The 17,724-nt window shown below is 32.5% G+C and overlaps 1 protein-coding gene across 1 annotated transcript; it reads left to right on the forward strand.

Annotated features, from left to right (window-relative positions):
* The first annotated feature begins 386 nt into the window (after positions 1–386).
* Positions 387–17,484, forward strand: LOC133173689 (solute carrier family 13 member 2-like). Its single transcript, XM_061308685.1, has 14 exons — positions 387–522; positions 6,554–6,742; positions 7,340–7,455; positions 9,257–9,390; positions 9,726–9,810; positions 10,377–10,508; positions 10,904–11,035; positions 11,143–11,226; positions 11,349–11,462; positions 11,690–11,796; positions 13,216–13,334; positions 14,744–14,905; positions 15,010–15,147; positions 16,925–17,484. Exons 1-14 carry the CDS (start codon positions 418–420, stop codon positions 17,138–17,140), a joined length of 1,833 nt encoding a protein of 610 aa, XP_061164669.1. The 5' UTR covers positions 387–417; the 3' UTR covers positions 17,141–17,484.
* Positions 17,485–17,724: the final 240 nt, after the last annotated feature.

Genomic DNA, 17,724 nt, shown 5'->3' on the forward strand with positions numbered 1-17,724 from the left:
TGAAAAAAAAAAACTTTAACCTTGGCACTGAGTTGCCATACGGGGGCATCAGTGTTTCATAAACACTTCTTGTTATCTTTTTCGTTTGTTTTTGTTTTCGCTGAGAGGCGGCTTTTTGGTTTTTACACAGGAATTATCCTAATTGTTTACAGATACATGAAATATGGAGATAATGAACAGTATCATTGACCGATGGTACAAGAGAGTCTGTTTGCATGATAAAGATTAAGAAAGAAACCTTTAGAAATCCATTTTAAGCGAATCGACATTTTAAAAAGTGTAATATCACCTGTAAAATCTCTCTTTCTTGCCATCAGTTTACTTAATGCGCTGGTTTAGTCCTTTAAAAATATTCTGCAGTCTGAACTGCATGATTTCGTATACTCGGAAGATTTAAATAGGAGTTAGTGCTCAAATATGGCTTACTTGGACTTTCTTCGCAGTCTCTGGGCTATAAGAAAGTGGATTTTTATATTGTTGGCGTTCATATTACCTTGTGATCTTTTAACTACAAGAACACATGTGAGTAGTATTAAAAGTTTTTATTTATCCTCAATACAATGACTTCGGCTACTGAATTTCAATTGTCATTTATTCCATTTTCAGAACCGAACCCCAAAAAATTTAAAATGTAAAAAGATATATCCTTAATGAAAATATGCTTATAGACAGACTGAAAAATTCAGTATTAATGTATCTTTAGAACGTAATTTTGTTGCCTATTGCAATTTTTATGAAAGCTATTCACATGTAAAACTGACAATTTATTTAACTTCAAGATGCATCAAGGCCTTAAACAAAAAATGATATCTCTGTCCTAACATACAGAGTAACAAAATGGTTACAGTCATTTGTTTTTACATATCACATAAGTCTAAAGCATGAGTAATATTTGTGGAATTTCATTAAAGTTAACACCTCCAATACGAAAAGATATTGAATAATATCGTTGACAAAATAGACTGAGTAAATAAATAAACTGAAATATCACAATTCCAAAATATTAAGATGTGAATTTGTGTTTGAACATTCTGGAGTTCATTCCTATTTCTTTGTGCTAGAGGTAGATACAGCTGGGATGATTAACAATTAATTATCTGATATCATTATGTTATATAATGCTTTTATTGATATAAAAAAAAATCACATAAAATGTATCATACATCAAAGTATTTCATTTTTATCAAATATGAATGAGAAAACATTTTGTTAATGACGCAGTCGGCATACATTTGTGCTGTTACACTCCGATTCTCGTTTTTGCTCTTTGTAAACATTGTATACAATGCACTATACACCCAAATTATTGAGTGAGGTACGCGTAATGAACCTGATTCAATTTCTTGCTTTGTATGCACTGAAGCAAGGCACAGGTAACACTTTAAAATATAGCTTCAAATTGTCAAGGTTCTCAGTAATAATAGTTTTTTGGAATATTTTTTTCAAAGTCGAATCAAGGGGAAATGAAAAGATTCGTTTCATTTTAATGAGAGGATAATCTCTTAATTTTTTGCAAGAATATTAACTCGGAAAGAAATTTGATAGAAATGGAAGTACATACTATTAGACAGTCTGCATGTAGGGAGACATGATTATGAAATATTTCTGTTGTTTAGTTATATAGCTTATTCAACAATTCGAATGGGTGATATCACGAATTCGACTAAATTGGTGACATCACAAATACGGCTTTTAATGAGTGATGTCACCTTTTCGAATTAGTATTATCACTTATTGATTTTGAAAGGTGATATGAATAATTGGTTTGATGGTATCACTTACTAAAAATGAGTAAGTGATAATTATGGACTTCAGTGTAGGTCTATATGTGGTTATAAAGACCTATATATGTCAAGTGATATTGACCGAAGACACAGAAAGTGATAGCAACCGAGCTTGCGAGTTTGCTATCATTTTTAGCTCACCTGAGCTGAAAGCTCAAGTGAGCTTTTCTGATCACATTTTGTCTGTAGTCCGTCTGCTAGCTGTCCGTCTAGCTGTCCGTCCGTCTGTAAACTTTTCACATTTTCGACTTCTTCTCCAGAACCACTGGGCCAATTTCAACCAAGCTTGCCACAAAGCATCCTTGGGTAAAGGGGGTTCAAGTTTGTTCAAATGAAGGGCCAAGCTCTCTTCCAAGGGGAGATAATTAAGAATTGGTGAAAATTTGGTGTCATCTTTTAAAAATTTTCTTCTCAAGAACCATTGGGCCAGAAAAATTGAAAGTTATGTGAAACCTTCATTAAATGGTGTAGATTCAATTTTGTTCAAATCATGACCCCCGGGTGTGAGGTGAGGCCAGAATGGGGGATCAGAGTTTTGCATAGAAAAATATAGGAAAAATCTTTAAAACTCTTCTTCTCAAGAACAACAAAGCTACAATTAGTTATATTGATATAGAATCATCCTCAGGTAGTGTAGATTCAAGTTGGTTCAAATCATGACCCCCGGGGGTAGGATATGGGGCCATAATGGGGGATCAAAGTTTTACATAGGAATAAATAGGAAAAATCTTTAAAAATCTTCTTCTCAAGAACAACAAAGCCACAATTAGTCATATTGATATGGAATCAACCTCAGGTAGTGTAGATTCAAGTTTATTCATATCATGACCACCGGGGTTAGGGTGGGACCAGAATGGACTATCAAAGTTTTACATAGGAATATATAGGAAAAATCTTTAAAAATCTTCTTCTCAAGAACAACAAAGCCAACAATTAGTCATATTGATATGGAATCAACCTCAGGTAGTGTAGATTCAAGTTTGTCCAAATCATGACCTCCGGGGGTAGGATATGGGGCCACAATGGGGGATCAAAGTTTTTACATAGGAAAAAACTTTAAAAATCTTTTCAAGAACAGGAAAGGCGTGATTCGTCATATTGATATGGAAGCATCCCCAGGTATTGTAGATTAAAGTTTGTTCAAGGCATCTTACAGTAGTAGGGTGGGGCCATAATGGGGGACGAAAGTTTTACAAAAGAACATATATATAGGAAATATCTTTAAAAATCTTCTTCTCAAGAACAACAAAGCCATGATGAGTCATATTGATATGGAAGCATCCTCAGGTAGTGTAGATTCAAGTTTGTTCAAATCATGACAGGCGATCAAAGCTTTACATATGAATATATAGGAGAAGAAATCTGCTGATAAAGAACAACAGGACCATATTGACTCAGATGAGCGTTGTGGCCCATGGGCCTCTTGTTTGTGTCTGAGGTCAATATCACCTGACATGGGTCCTTATAACCACATATTGACCGTTCACTGAAGTCCATAATAGTTATAGCGAGCGCAGCGAGCGGCGCTTAGCTCTAACGACAACGCCTGGGCGAAGAGTAAAATTCGGACATGCACATTGATCCATATGATTTCTTTTCCGCAGTAACTTTTGGACCTACAATGCTTGTTAAGCTACGTTCTCGCGAGAATAACAACAAAAGTTAAACAAAAATAAACTTGCCTTGATTTAGTTCAAATGAATATATTGCTTATAAATAGTAAATAAATCGTTCTTCATTAAAATTAGCACTGTTCAGGCTTCGGTTTGGTAATTAAGAAATAAGATATCATTTTTAGAGTTTCATTGGAGTATGATATGAAGTCGGTCACGTGATCAAATCCTAGTAGACTTGATCACGTAACGACTTCATGTCATAACCCAATGAAATTCTAAAAAATGATATTTTATTTCTTATATTTATATTTTACTTTTTTATTCGTGTTACAAAGAAATATAGGTACTATTTAGACTTTGCTCATGTGACGTCACAATCGGAACTTTCCAAATGACTCGTGCAGTTTGCTTTCCAAATGCAGAAAAGTCTGATCATGTGACCAACTTCATGTCATTGAAAAATTGAAATTAGTATTGTTATATAAGGAAAGACATTGGCAAATGTAAATATTGGAACAAACATACGACGTCATGTGACATCAGAGTCTAGACGCACCGAATGTCACGCGCGGTTTGAAGAGTAGGTCTAAATACAGTTTATAAACAATGCACTGAAAAGGTATCTGCGCTCGCCGTCAACGTATTATAATCACTTAAAATGAATAATATGTCACAGTCCTAACTGAACAGACTTAGCTGTCATTACGTCACAATGGTAAAGACAAGCTTCTTATGTATGATGACGTCACGTTCTACATAACTTTGGTGGAGACGAACGGTGAGTCATGCGATATCATATTCCGCGGGCACGCTTTCGCGTCAATATAAAAAAAGGACGAATATCATGTGAAGTCTTTTCAGCCACTGAAAATTACAAAAATAATCATCTTATATAATTTTATTATCACCTACATGTGTATTTTGAATACGTGATATCAACCACACCCACTGGAGATATCACCTTTCAGAATTATTAAGTTATTAAATCAAACTATTTCATGGGAGAAAAATGCAAAGAATTTTTTATTCAGTCTTTCTTTTTACAAATAAAATACGAACGACGATATATTTTGAAAATATCCCTTTCCAATTAACCGATCTCATTCTGTCCACGCTTGTGGTTATTAAGGTAGTATGTGATACCTCTATGTTATGACGTATTTCCATTTGAAGTATTGTTTTGATTTGGTTGAGTGCTTTTCATCGGGTCAAAATTTGTAGATACTCCTTTTAAAAAAAAACTATCTGAAGCTATTTCAATGCAAGTTTTCACAAGTTGGCATTTTATTTAAAATAGACAAGAATCTGTAACTATTAATATTTGTACTGTGGACGTTTATAAAAGCAAATTCCTAAAAAGATAGTTTAAACATCGCTGTTTTTGAACACTTTTAAGCAAATACATGTATTTCCATTGTTTGAGTAACAGTACAGCAGCTGGTGTGCGGTGAGGCATGAATAAGTATGATTACTTCACATTGAATTAATAATTACCAATCAATTATCATGTTAACCTGAACTGGTCTTCCTTCTTATTTCATTCAAAAAGTAACTGTATGGTCACATAATTATACTGATTTAGCCCCAAAACTTTTAGAACGTTGATTGTAATTGCTCTGAATGAGACGAATCTTACAAAGCGATTGTTCATGTATTGTTTTCAGAACTATTGGTAAATTGATAAGGTTGTTAAAACGTCATAAGTTTTGATACTATTGAATTTGAGAACAAAATATGATTCCATATTTTGTAAAAACAAGTTATTTTGAGTGATTGATCATCCACGTTTGATGCATCTTCGCTAGCCAAGTGTCCGATTCGTTTACCCACTTGGCTGGCGAAGATGCATTTGATGTGACACACTTTCTTAAATATATAGCACAATATGTCTGAAGTTTTACAGCAGTTCATATTTTTATAAAAAGATAGACTTGTGTGATATTACCAATTCAAAAAGGTGATGTCATCTTTTCTTATCATTGTTCAAGTTACTGGCAACACTCAATCTAAATCGATGAAAACAGCAGTGAAAAATTAATAGGTGATATCATTATTCTCAATGGTCATTTGAAAATACCACTTAATCGAAATGATTGTATCACCTTAAATTTCAAAATGAGTATTTATCCTTGTGATCATTAAAATGAATTCCCAAGTGAGAAAAGGCCCCGATTCATTATTATATAAGAGATGTACCAGGTTTGTATATTACCAATTTCGGACTTGGAAACAGATATACTCAGTACATAATAACTTTTTGATTTGTTATGCTTTTGTCAAGTCAAGTCTTTATGACAGAGAACTTTTTCTTCAATAAAAACGGAACTCGAAAATTTCCAGAGCTTGTGAATGGTCGTCTACAAAATTTCTTAAATAAAAAGCATTATGATATACACACAAGTAATCTTAATATTCAAAAGATGCTTGAGTTCTTCATTAATAATATTTATGTAGTTATTAGAGATCAGGTCTTCAAACCATCTGTTGGAATTGAAATTGAGCTCCTTTATTAGCAGACCTATATTTATGTTCTTATGAAACAGATTTTTTTCACAAACTTCTACACAAGAAGAAAACTCTTATAGTGGCATTCGATTCGACATTTAGATATATCGACGATATTTTATTAATTAAGAATATTCTTTTTCATCTATATGTCAACTCGATATATCCTAGTGAACTCGAAAGTAAAGTCAAAACAAAGTCTGCAATATTTGTTTAATATTTGAATGTTTTATACTGACTATAGACGTTCAAGGGAAACTAGTAACATGACTATATGACAAACGGAATGACTTCAGCTTTTCCATCGTCAACTTCTCCCATTTTATGTAGAAATATTTCACGATCACCTATATATGATTTACATCTCCCAAATGATTTGGATAACAAGAGCTTGTTAATTCTTAGTACGATAAATTTTGAAACTGATGCAGGCTACTGACAAATAATATGATTTTACAGGGCTTTCAATCATCTCGTTTAAATTCCGTATTTCTCAAATTCTATGGCCGTTATAATGACCATGTTTGCAAATACAACCTATCATATTTTGACTTAAAAAAAGGAAAACATCTACTGTCCATTATACATACAAAAGGAGGGAACACTTTTTTAATCGTGTAATTTAACGTACTATTCTTTATTTTCTAGATATGCATGGAGGATGATAAATGCTGTTTTAATACAACGATGTCACGATGTGCCTATGTCATCATTGTAATGGCTATCCTATGGATAACAGAGGCGCTCCCAATCGCCGCCACAGCCCTGATGCCGATCTTTCTTCTCCCCATGTTAGGAGTACAAAATGGAAGAGACGTCTCCAAAAATTATGTCAATGCAAGTTTAAAATGTTCTTTCTGCATTTCAATATACATGTATGACTGAAACTTGTGATATACACCTAACCTTGTTAAATTAAAATATCTTAGCATTGACACTCTAATAAATATAGTAGTGTGTAATTAATTTTCTTATGTGCATTTCTATTATACGCATGAAGTTTGGAGTATTCATGACATTGATTTACAATGAAATATGGAGATAACGAACAGTATTCAAACTCAAAGTCACCATTTTGGTTTGCTTTTTGTACTCTGCTTTACAAACTTGATAAATTAAACAGCCATGCACAGGAAAACGTCTCGTCAGTTATTTGAATTTATAATGCCTGCGTAGGTCTTGACGGAACAAAACTTCTAAGATCTTAATCCTACCAGATTCGTATTTCATTATGAATTTCATTAAATGCTTTTTTTTAAAAAGTTTTTACTTACTGAAATTAATTAATTTATATTACAAACATTAATAAAATAGGTATCTATATCATAAATAGTATTATTCTTATGTCAATAATTAAAGAGATGAGTTTATAACATTTTATAAAGTCATCTCAGAGAAGTTGGGCTAACAATAATTCTTCTTGTCCCGTGTCAGGATACCAGCATGTTATTCCTGGGTGGACTATTTATAGCAGCAGCCATGGAGGATGTTAACCTTCATAGACGTATTGCTGTAGGTGTCATGCGCATTCTAGGCTCAAGAGTCAACACGTAAGTACTGGATGAAGGTTTCATTTCCCAGGGATGGGTGTAGTTAAATACGTATAATGTGTCTTCAACGCATTCCCTCTCCTGGACATACTGCAGGCTAATTGTAGGTATAAATATAATGAACTATAAGTTCTCTAGCAAAGTTATGAAATCCAGGGACCATATTATGGCTAATTAGTCATGTTTTGGACCTGAAATACTTAAATGCCATTGGCAACAATTTCGAAATTTCTAAATTTCGAGTGAATGTAGCTTCAATTAGCTGTCCACAAAAACTGTGATATTCATGACCTGGGTACTAGGTAGGGTTCAGACTAGTCTGGGTTATAAAGTTAGTTATATATCTGAGTTGCTATTTATAAGAGGGAAAAGGTAATCTTCTTTATTCCTATAAACCTAGAAGGAAACTGCTTGAATGTTTCAATGAGTCCTCTACCGAAATTCAGGCCAAATTGGGTAAGTTAATTGCGATATAACGGGTATCTTTTTTTTCATTCCTCCTGTAAATCAAGTATGCTACTGTTTTTATGATTATAATTAGAAATGTGGGTATTCTACAAAAATGTATGAAATATGGATATAACGAACAGTATTCAAACTCAAAGTCCATTTAAACAATATAAATCGGGAGCAGAGCAAACACAGCAAAATATCAGAGGCGGGATCAAGTGCCATGGATGAGAGAGCATCCTCTGCCAACCAGTCACACCCGCCGTGTGGTCCTTGTCATGATCGGGAAACGGAAAAATCCTTAGATAATTTAGTGTGTAGACAATGGTCTAACAATTAGCACAAAAAACGTCAGTCAGCATTTAATTTAATGATAGGCTGTATTTGCTGACAAGGTCATTGTATCGACCATAAAACATGCGAAATGATGACTTGTTATCCTTGTTTCATCAACTTGTTTGTCAATAGCTTGTCTCGTTTTAGAATTCGTTTATATGTAGAGCATGTTTTTGCGTATCGATTCAACTGGGAGACAAAAACTCCATATGCAGGTGATAAGGGTTGATTGCTACATAGGTAAGGGAAGTTGCTTTTTCACAAAATAATTTTGCAAATGACAATGACTAGGTAAATATATTCATGAGTTCCATTTTTATTGAAAAAGCAGCTGTTTATGTTGTCAAAAAGCCTGGACTTTAATTTATCCTGGTGAATGGTACTATAAAGTGAAGAAAAGTCTTAAGTTTTGATGTTATTGATTTTGTTAAAATTTTGTGATAATTTATGTCCACTGATTTCAGGATGTGTCTAGATTTACCGCATTTGGAAAAGTACTAAATGTTTCAAATTGTACTTTCTGTATGTATTTGAATTTTTTTGCAAGCAAATTTCATTTGCATGATTATAAAGAGCAGTCAACCCTCTACTAGAAATAGAAAAATTATGACCCCAGATTGAGGTACAGGCTCCAGGATGAGTTTATCATATACTGGAATTCATTATATCTTTGAAAATATTTTTCCATGGATATTTAGCGATCAAACTGATTGTGTGATTATATGGAGCAGTAGAACCTCTACCAACTTAAAGATTGAATGGCCTCTAAAAGTAGTGTTAGGAATAGAGTGGTGCTTAGGTTGACAATATTCAGAAAATGCAAAAATTTTTGTAGCTCTCCGAAGTCCCAAAAGGATATTTTGTTTTGGAGAAAAGGTTTTACACAGTAAATAGTGTTTCCTGATTTGAAGTTCGTATTAATTACTTTAGTGTTTGATGTTGGGACCAGTGTTCCCCTTTGTTGTTTGATTTCAGTTGTCTGTGTGGGACTGTTTAAATTGTTTATCAATTCCAGGTTAATGTTGGGTCTGATGCTCCCTACCTGGTTCCTGTCTATGTGGATCAGTAACACGGCGGCCACCTCCATGATGTTACCTATACTGATAGCCATCACGGAGCAGATGAGAAAACTGGACCAGACTGAACACGGTACTAACACTTAATTATGATAGCGTATATAACTGATAAAAAATTTACAGCTCGATATAGGCCATTGTTACATAGAGTATGTCAAGTGCTGGTTTCCATATTTCATGAAAAATCATGTGAAAAATGACAGAACTTCAACACATCACTAATGCATGATTACAACAAATTTCTCTAAATGTGCAAATTTACATAGTCCTGGATCTAACATGTGCTTACTGAGAACATATTAACAAAAACAAGCTTAAGGTGAAGAAAATGTAAAAGTGAAAAACTCATAAATTGTATTGAATAAGCATGTCCATGTTTAATGGTAAAAAACCTAAATTCTTCAACAGTTGACCCTAAGGACACTGATGAAAAGAACGGAGTGGTCAAGGTGGAGGGGGTCACTCTAGAGATGGAAGAAAAAACTGACGTCAGGTTTGTGCAGAAATATCGAGAAAATAATGGTATGATTAACGTTCAAGATGCTTTGGAATTACTGTTGATTTTCATGCATGATTAGATTATTTTGTTACTTGCATATCAGAGTCTATTAAACAGTAAAATTCATGATTTTTGGGTCCAGCGTTCAGGTTCCAGTATGGGGCTAAGTTGGTCATATTTTGAAAATACATACCATGTTTGAAAATCTTTTTCTTTACTCGAGGATATTTAGTATGCGAGGAAATTCCTTGATCACATTGAGTACTTAATAAAGGGTTATAACCCTTTACCAAAATAATGTCCCCTTGGTCCAACGTTTAGAAGACAAGCTGCATGAATTTGATAGTGACTACAGGGTCCTCACCAAACTTTCACTGTTTTATTTTTAAATGTTTTGACAGTGGTTTGTTACCGGTTTATATCTGGCAAAAAAATTCAAATAAACTTCGGTCTTCCTTATTATTTCAGATGTAATTTAACATCAAATTTGAAACTATCATACCCCAAATGTTGTTAATAAAGGCGACATCAAGGACTTATCTTTATGGCCTTTATTGTAGACAGCAAAATGACGATTTGAAATGGATGTCTAAAGGTTTCGCTCTCTGTGTGGCTTACGGGGCAAACATTGGAGGAATAGCGACCCTAACTGGAACACCACCCAACTTAGTGCTACAGGGGCAGGCAGACATGTCAGTAGCTCCATTTTAATCTAGACTTATGATGTAACATATATTATTCTTGTAAACATTAGGAGTTACTGACTTAATCATTAAGGTTTCTAGATTTATGGAATTTAAAAAAAAAATGAAAAGACTTTTGAGAATGATCACTGCTCGTTATCATCACGAGTAAAAATTAAGAAATCTAGAAAATTAATACGGTAAACCTTCTGAAAGAGAATCTGTTTTATTTTTGCTCATATTTAAATTGTTTATAGATTTTTAAATCCAACTAAAAATGGCAAAGAATATATAACTTATTGAAAAAGATATATGTTGACGAATTAGAAATACATATCATTACAATTGATGAATCGTGCAAACACAAAGCAATCTCTATTGTACATATAATTAATGATTTTCAGTTTTTATGCTAAATATGGTGAGACAGGCTCCGGAATAACCTATGTGAACTGGATGGGACTAGCCCTGCCTATGTCTGTATTACTACTACTCCTGGCCTGGTTGTACCTACAAATTGTATTTCTCCGCGGAAAGTTAGTATTCATTTCAAAAGAAAATGTTTATTTATTATATTGACAATAATGAACTGTTAGAGAAAAAAAGTATTTCTAAAGGTAAGATTCTTTTGATTGTTTTCAAGATGCTGTAAAACAACAGAAAAAATCAGAAAGAAAGCGATCCAATCGGCTGTACTGAAAGAATGGAAAGATCTCGGCAAAATGACGTAAGGAATGAATTTTCAAAACGATAAAAACAATCAATGTTTATTGGCGGAATCAATGAAAACAATCTCAATCTATGTCACGTTGAATAACTGTACGATATTTGAAAAGTTTTGACTTTCAGATTCGCAGAGATTGAGGTCTTTGTCCTCTTTTGTATTTTGGCGTTGCTATGGGTATTTCGGAGTTTACCGGATGTAGGTGGATGGGGAGACCTATTTACTGATGTCAAGACAGGGTAAATTTACAAATGTTTCATGTAACATCTAAAATACAAGAAAAAAAATGACATTTGTAGGTCCCAATGTTTTGTTTCTAGTTACCCATAGTAAACTGTCAACGACCTTCCCTGACTTTGGATACTAGATAAAGTAAAAGACCATAGAAGCGGTCCGTTTATTGTATGCTGTGTAGATACAAGATTTACAAGCCAATCGTTTTGATAAACAGGAACTTTTTTTGCAGGAAAACATCTACAGCACGTGATTCCACAGCGTCCATCTTAGTTGCATGCCTTCTGTTCATTCTTCCAAGAGAAATTCCAAACGTTTTCTGTTGTTTCAAAAAGTCTGGTTTGGATGCTTTTATTTCAGATTATTTCAAACTCAGTGCCATTTTTTTGTTCTGAGGAAATATGTATAGTCAAACGTGATAATTTGTTAAGGTACCCTTTTGGCTATTTTTTTTCTTTTCGAAAGAACAGTTTTCCTCAATTGATGTGCATTACTGACTTTTGAATTCATACTCCTCTACCATACTCCTCTACCGCTTTCTTTCAGAAACTACAATAAGTGTACTTTGGAAAGACACCATCTGATCTCTTTCTTTGGAATATGTAGAATATGTAGATTATTCTCACATAAACATTACCATAAAATATAAAAAAAAAATGGAAAGGGGTTAAAACATATTGTATTAACGGAGTTTTGAAGATATTTATAAATTCCAGTAGTTTTATGATGATGCAGGTCTTTATTATGTTAGTGAACATATTCAAAATTAAATTTTCTTTTCTTTCTTTAAATGACAAAATTTATTTAAATTTCAGGAGAATAATTGTGAAGTCATCTTATTAAATCTTGTTTATAAGGAATAATTTCATAATGCTGTAAATCATCAAAATTTCGTGACACGTTATTTTCCCGAGATAAATATATTGTATTTAAAAGAGAGACAATTTTTTTTTTGAATTTCTGATTATTAATCTATAAAATCTCTAGTAATGCTATTATACGCGAGAACTTAAATTTCGTGAGCAGACGGCTTTACGCGTAAATAAAATTATCGCAAATAAAAAGCGATTTACAGTAATGTTGCTTACATTTCTTGAAAGAAAATTGGCTTATTATGAAGACAACTGCTCCAACCTGAGGCACTAAGTTCACTTTTACGTTCCACTTTCATACTTCGTCGTACATTGATGTCGCAAAAAATTGAGCATACTCTTTTTCTTCAATGAAACGACGAATATGATTTTTTCCAACTAAATTCGATATTTAATATGTTATAGAAATTTATGATGCATGTGAAAATCCTGGTTACGTTAGGGCCCTTATAGTCGTGTCTTAAGCTAAAAAACTAATATCTGAAAACATTCAACTTTGCATCTTGCAAACATAGTGGGAGATACATGTAGCAATAAGTAAGGATTAATATCTTGGAAATAATTTAGCTAACTGCATGATTATAAAGAGTAAGGAGCCCGTTACATTCCGCTGAAGTATCCTAGGGTTATTTCATCATTAAAGATATACCCGGTAATATATCTAACCTATACAGGATTTATGGTTTTTGTAATGCCTGGGTTATGGTTAAGCCACGAAAGGGATGCTGAGTTATTTTAAGTGTAACTTGAGATACTTAAATGCAACACAAAGAAAGCTTATGCTTATAAATTTAAAGTTTTCTAGGGAAAAGTTAAAATAATGTTACCTTCAAGCCCTTTATGGTCTCTTTGTAAGCTTTAATAACTGTGTCCTCTGACTTTTCAGAAACAAACCAAAAGCCAGGATACAGGCCGATTTTGACCTGGGACACTGCTCAAAGTAAGGTGTCTTGGGGCGTGATTTTCCTTCTGGGTGGAGGGTTTGCTCTTGCCAATGCAGCATCGGTATGTTTTGGTGAACTTTACTAAGTTTCCTCACAACTTTGAGAGTAAAGTTTTCATTTGGTAGCATAAATATTACAAGAGCACTGTAGTATCATTATACGAGGTTAATTTGAACATAATCATAGCAAAAGAAATTCTTGTCTAATTCACAGTTTGTAAAAGAGAATTACAGTAAAACATGCTTATAGCGAACATGCTTATCATAAATTGATGCTTAAAGCGAATTGATTTTTATTCTCCATCCATGACCTTAAAATGTATTGTAAGCTTAATGGATATAAAGAATTACACTTATAACGAAGCAAAATCGTCCGACCCTGGCACTTAAAAGAGTGTTTAGTGTATAGTTTTAGTTATGAGTGTTTTAGTGTATAAGAAACTCAAATTTAACATATATATATATATATATATATATATATATATATATATATATATATATATATATATATATATATATATATATATATATATATATACATGTATATATATATATATATATATATATATATATATATATATATATATATATATATAGGTAGCTTATGATCAGAGGTTATGTCATTGTTATGAGCTAAATTCACTTTAATAACAGGGTCTGGAAGTGTAAAATTTGTGCCTGATCTATAATTTTGCAAAAGAAAAACAATAGAATATCATACTTTACACAGTGGTCGTATATGACCACTGACTGTGTCATGGTCATTTGAACGTTTTTTTTTTTTTTGGGGGGGGGTGTCTTTTTTTACTCAAAAGTTGTCTATAAAGAATGATATATACATTGTATGTGTGAAAAATGTAAATCATGGTTTGTGAAAGAGAACAAAAAATAAGGTTATATGGACATTCTTCATACACATTTGCATCATGGTTCCGTATCAAACATTCTAATCAGCGCTTTCATCATAAACTTTGATAAGAAATGATGTTCTTGTCCCAGGATTGTATATATCTGCTTCACAGAACACAGATTATTATATGTATGATTGAAGACCTCAAAAATTACAGTTTTTGTAATGATAATACAAAGTCATTTGTCTAATACTATAAACCAACTTTATAAACAACTTACACAGTTTGAAATCAATCTACGTCTAATTTTCGCGACCGAGAAAACATTCAAATTACACAAAGAAATAGTATGTGGCAAGAAATAGTTGCCAGTAAAAGAAGGTCGTGGATATTTCTCGCACACTAATTTAAAGTAAGTTAATTGGACAAAAAGACTTATGCGGGAATCAAATATTTATTTTGAAAAAGCTTAAATATCAAGTCTTCGATTGACATTCTAATGTTCACAGAAACTCCATACTCAATATCATCATCTATAGAGGGTCATTTGTAAAATGGAGCAAGTACACAATATGGTAGGTAAAGGTAATGTTAATATTTGTAATTGTATATTTTCATAGACAACCGGCCTAACGTCTTATATTGGATGCGAATTGAAGGTGTTTGAGAACTTAGATCGCTGGGTTATGAACCTGTTAGTGTGTCTGTTGGTGTCGGCAGTTACAGAAATCACGAGTAACACTGCCATAGCATCTATCATCATGCCAATTATATTTGAGCTGGTAATAATTGAAGATTTATTTTCCTGTTTATACTAGTGTATTCTTTATCATTCTAATATATTCATAAAGAGATTTATATAATCGTGTTTTCTGTGCTTTTGTAGGCAATCTCTGTTGGACTTCATCCCCTTTATTTGATGATATCCTCTACCATCGCTTGTTCATTTGCCTTCTGTCTTCCGGTAGCCACGCCCCCAAACGCTATAGTTTTTTCCTCTGGATTCATCAAAATACCAGAAATGGTATCTTTATCATCCTTTGACAACTAAATTGCAGGGAAATTACTAAATTGATCGTGCGTTTGTGTGTCCGTAACAATGATATTGATTCTGAATGTTAGGTAGATGGTCTGATTTAAGGATAAATAGAAGGAAAAAAAAATAATTTCAGTCATAAAGATCGGTCGGTTAAACATACTCAAAAGTTTAAAAATTACTGTGAAGGTGGTATGGGATACCAAACGAAACTTCTCCCACATATTTATCTACCCAAATTAGGAGGATTTGAAATACTCCCACTTTTCAGTATGTTAAATTGTAATTTTAATAATTTTAAAATTATTTTAATGAGAAATACAAAAATGAATTATTTATTTTTTTCTTTTTTTCCGAAAGCTTAAAATTAAAGGCAAGAGTTTACTAATATAAAGTGTTTATAAAAACAGAAACGACCACTCTTAGTATTTTCAAAAAAAAAATGTCAACAAAAACTAAGCGTAAAAACTTGAAAACAGACGGATAACATTCCAAGAAAGTCTATAATTTGAATGTGTAAAAATATGTTAGCAAAGTGAAATAATCAAAATGTTAATCTTTATGTTAATGAAAATATCGTATGCATTTAAATTTTTTTTTAATTAAAAGATCGAATGATAGAGTTATCCTTCTTATTTTCCAAGGGTTGAAAAAAAATCTGGGTGCTATTTTAGAAATGATGAGCATTTTTTCCCAAACTTAAAAAAATCGCACCATTTTTCAGTGGTAGTTTTCATCTTTGCACTGTTATGGAAACAATGCATAGACAATCGCTTTCCAAAACGTGTCTCATTCAGAGCAATTGCATTCATCTAAAAGTTTTGGTACTATATACAACAACTAGTTGATTTGTGATCAAAAAGTTACTTCTTTAATGAAATGCCAAAGACAACCGGCTCTGGTTAACATGGTAATTGATTTGTACTTAATCAGCACAATGTGAAGTAATCACATCTTATCCATGCCTCACCGCACACAAGGTGCTGAACATTAACTCAAACAATTGAAATACAGCTTTTTCTTAAAAGTGCTCAAAAGTAGCAATGTTTAAACTATCTTTTACAGTTTATGATTTTAAATGTCCGCAGTAAAATTTTAAATTAATTTATATACTTGCGATTTTTTTCCCCTTTTTAACTAAAATGCTGACTTGGGAGAACTTGCATTGAAATAATTTCAGAGCGTTCTTTTAAACGGCGTATCTACAAATTTTGACCCGATAATAAGCACTCATGCAAATCAAAAAACAATACTTCAAATGGAAATACGTCATAACTGGAGGTATCCCATACTACCTTAAAAGAAAATGGAGAAACACAATTTGAATCCTTTTAATTTAATATACATCTAACAGGGTACTTTCGTTTATGAAATGCAGAGAGTTGTAATAATTGTAGTGTTATGGAACCTGCTTATTTAAATCAAATGAACATACTGTAGATACATTCCAAGCAATGCTCCCAGCTTAACTAATTCTGAAAGATGAAGGTCAAATCGAGTAATACATTATGAATTTTTAAAATTCACCATCACATTATTGTGAGTATAGATTGACTTTTCGAGGTCAAGGATAAGAAATTCTAAAGCATTTTTTGATATATTTGTTAATACGCAGTCTGGTCCATTTAAAAAAAAAAACAACATGTAATGTAGGTAAAATAATACTTAAGTTTTCTATGAAATCACATTTTTATTATCAAAAGAGAATTCAATTGAAAGACTAATCACCTTTATTTCATTTTTTTCAAAATCTTAATTGTTTCAGTTCCTGACTGGTTTATTTATGAACATTATCGCCATTTTGACTGTCACTCTCGCGATCAACACCTGGGGTTCAGCAATATACAACTTAGATACCATGCCAGCTATCTTTGCAGCTAAAAATGTCAACAGCTCTAGTGGAAATCTTTCTACAACATCACTTCCATTCAGTACAACAGTAATGTGCACAACTAGTGTGGACTCCCTGACTACTACGTAGAGATTTACCTGGATCCACGCTATGTATCTCCGACTTTAATAAGGCTTCATTCCGTTTTATTTCGTTTCCTAGAGTTATTGGTTCTCCAGAACTTGTTATCCCTAAAGCATTGTTTTAATTGGTTAAATAACTATCTTTTAACTTAGTTTTCGGGAATTCACCTGGATATCGCCTATATGAAATATTATACATGTATCATAATTTGTTTGAACAATGTCTATGTTTTATTATATCTATTTAGTAATACCATTTATAACTTTTATAACATGGATTTTACTTCATTTTTTATACTGGGACAAAATTTAATAACAATTTATACCTAAAAACCATTAATTTACTGTAATAGAACTCCTTATTGTCTGTTGATATTGAGATTGTATTAATAAACAGTGTATAGAAAATTTCAAGTGAGTGTTGTATTCTATAGTATTTGAAGCATAGTCTATACTTAGGCAATAATATTTATTTACTGTTATTTACGACTGGATTGTGACGAGTAGAATTAAGAATCTCAACTTTAACAATAGAAATTCTTCTAAACCTTTATTTATAAATGAAATATATGGAGATAACGAACAGTATTC

Source organism: Saccostrea echinata, unplaced genomic scaffold, assembly GCF_033153115.1.
Source record: "Saccostrea echinata isolate AGI-Se365-2 ecotype Australia unplaced genomic scaffold, CSIRO_AGI_Sech_v1 ptg000056l, whole genome shotgun sequence".
Lineage (NCBI taxonomy): Eukaryota > Metazoa > Mollusca > Bivalvia > Ostreida > Ostreidae > Saccostrea > Saccostrea echinata.

What these genes read in the sequence shown, in the direction of transcription:
- LOC133173689 (XM_061308685.1), top strand. Translation starts at nt 418, where the DNA reads ATGGCTTACTTGGACTTTCTTCGCAGTCTCTGGGCTATAAGAAAGTGG. An exon ending in CTAGGCTCAAGAGTCAACAC is followed by an intron (nt 7,456 to 9,256) that starts GTAAGTACTGGA and finishes TATCAATTCCAG; the next exon opens with GTTAATGTTGGGTCTGATGC. An exon ending in ACTGGACCAGACTGAACACG is followed by an intron (nt 9,391 to 9,725) that starts GTACTAACACTT and finishes ATTCTTCAACAG; the next exon opens with TTGACCCTAAGGACACTGAT.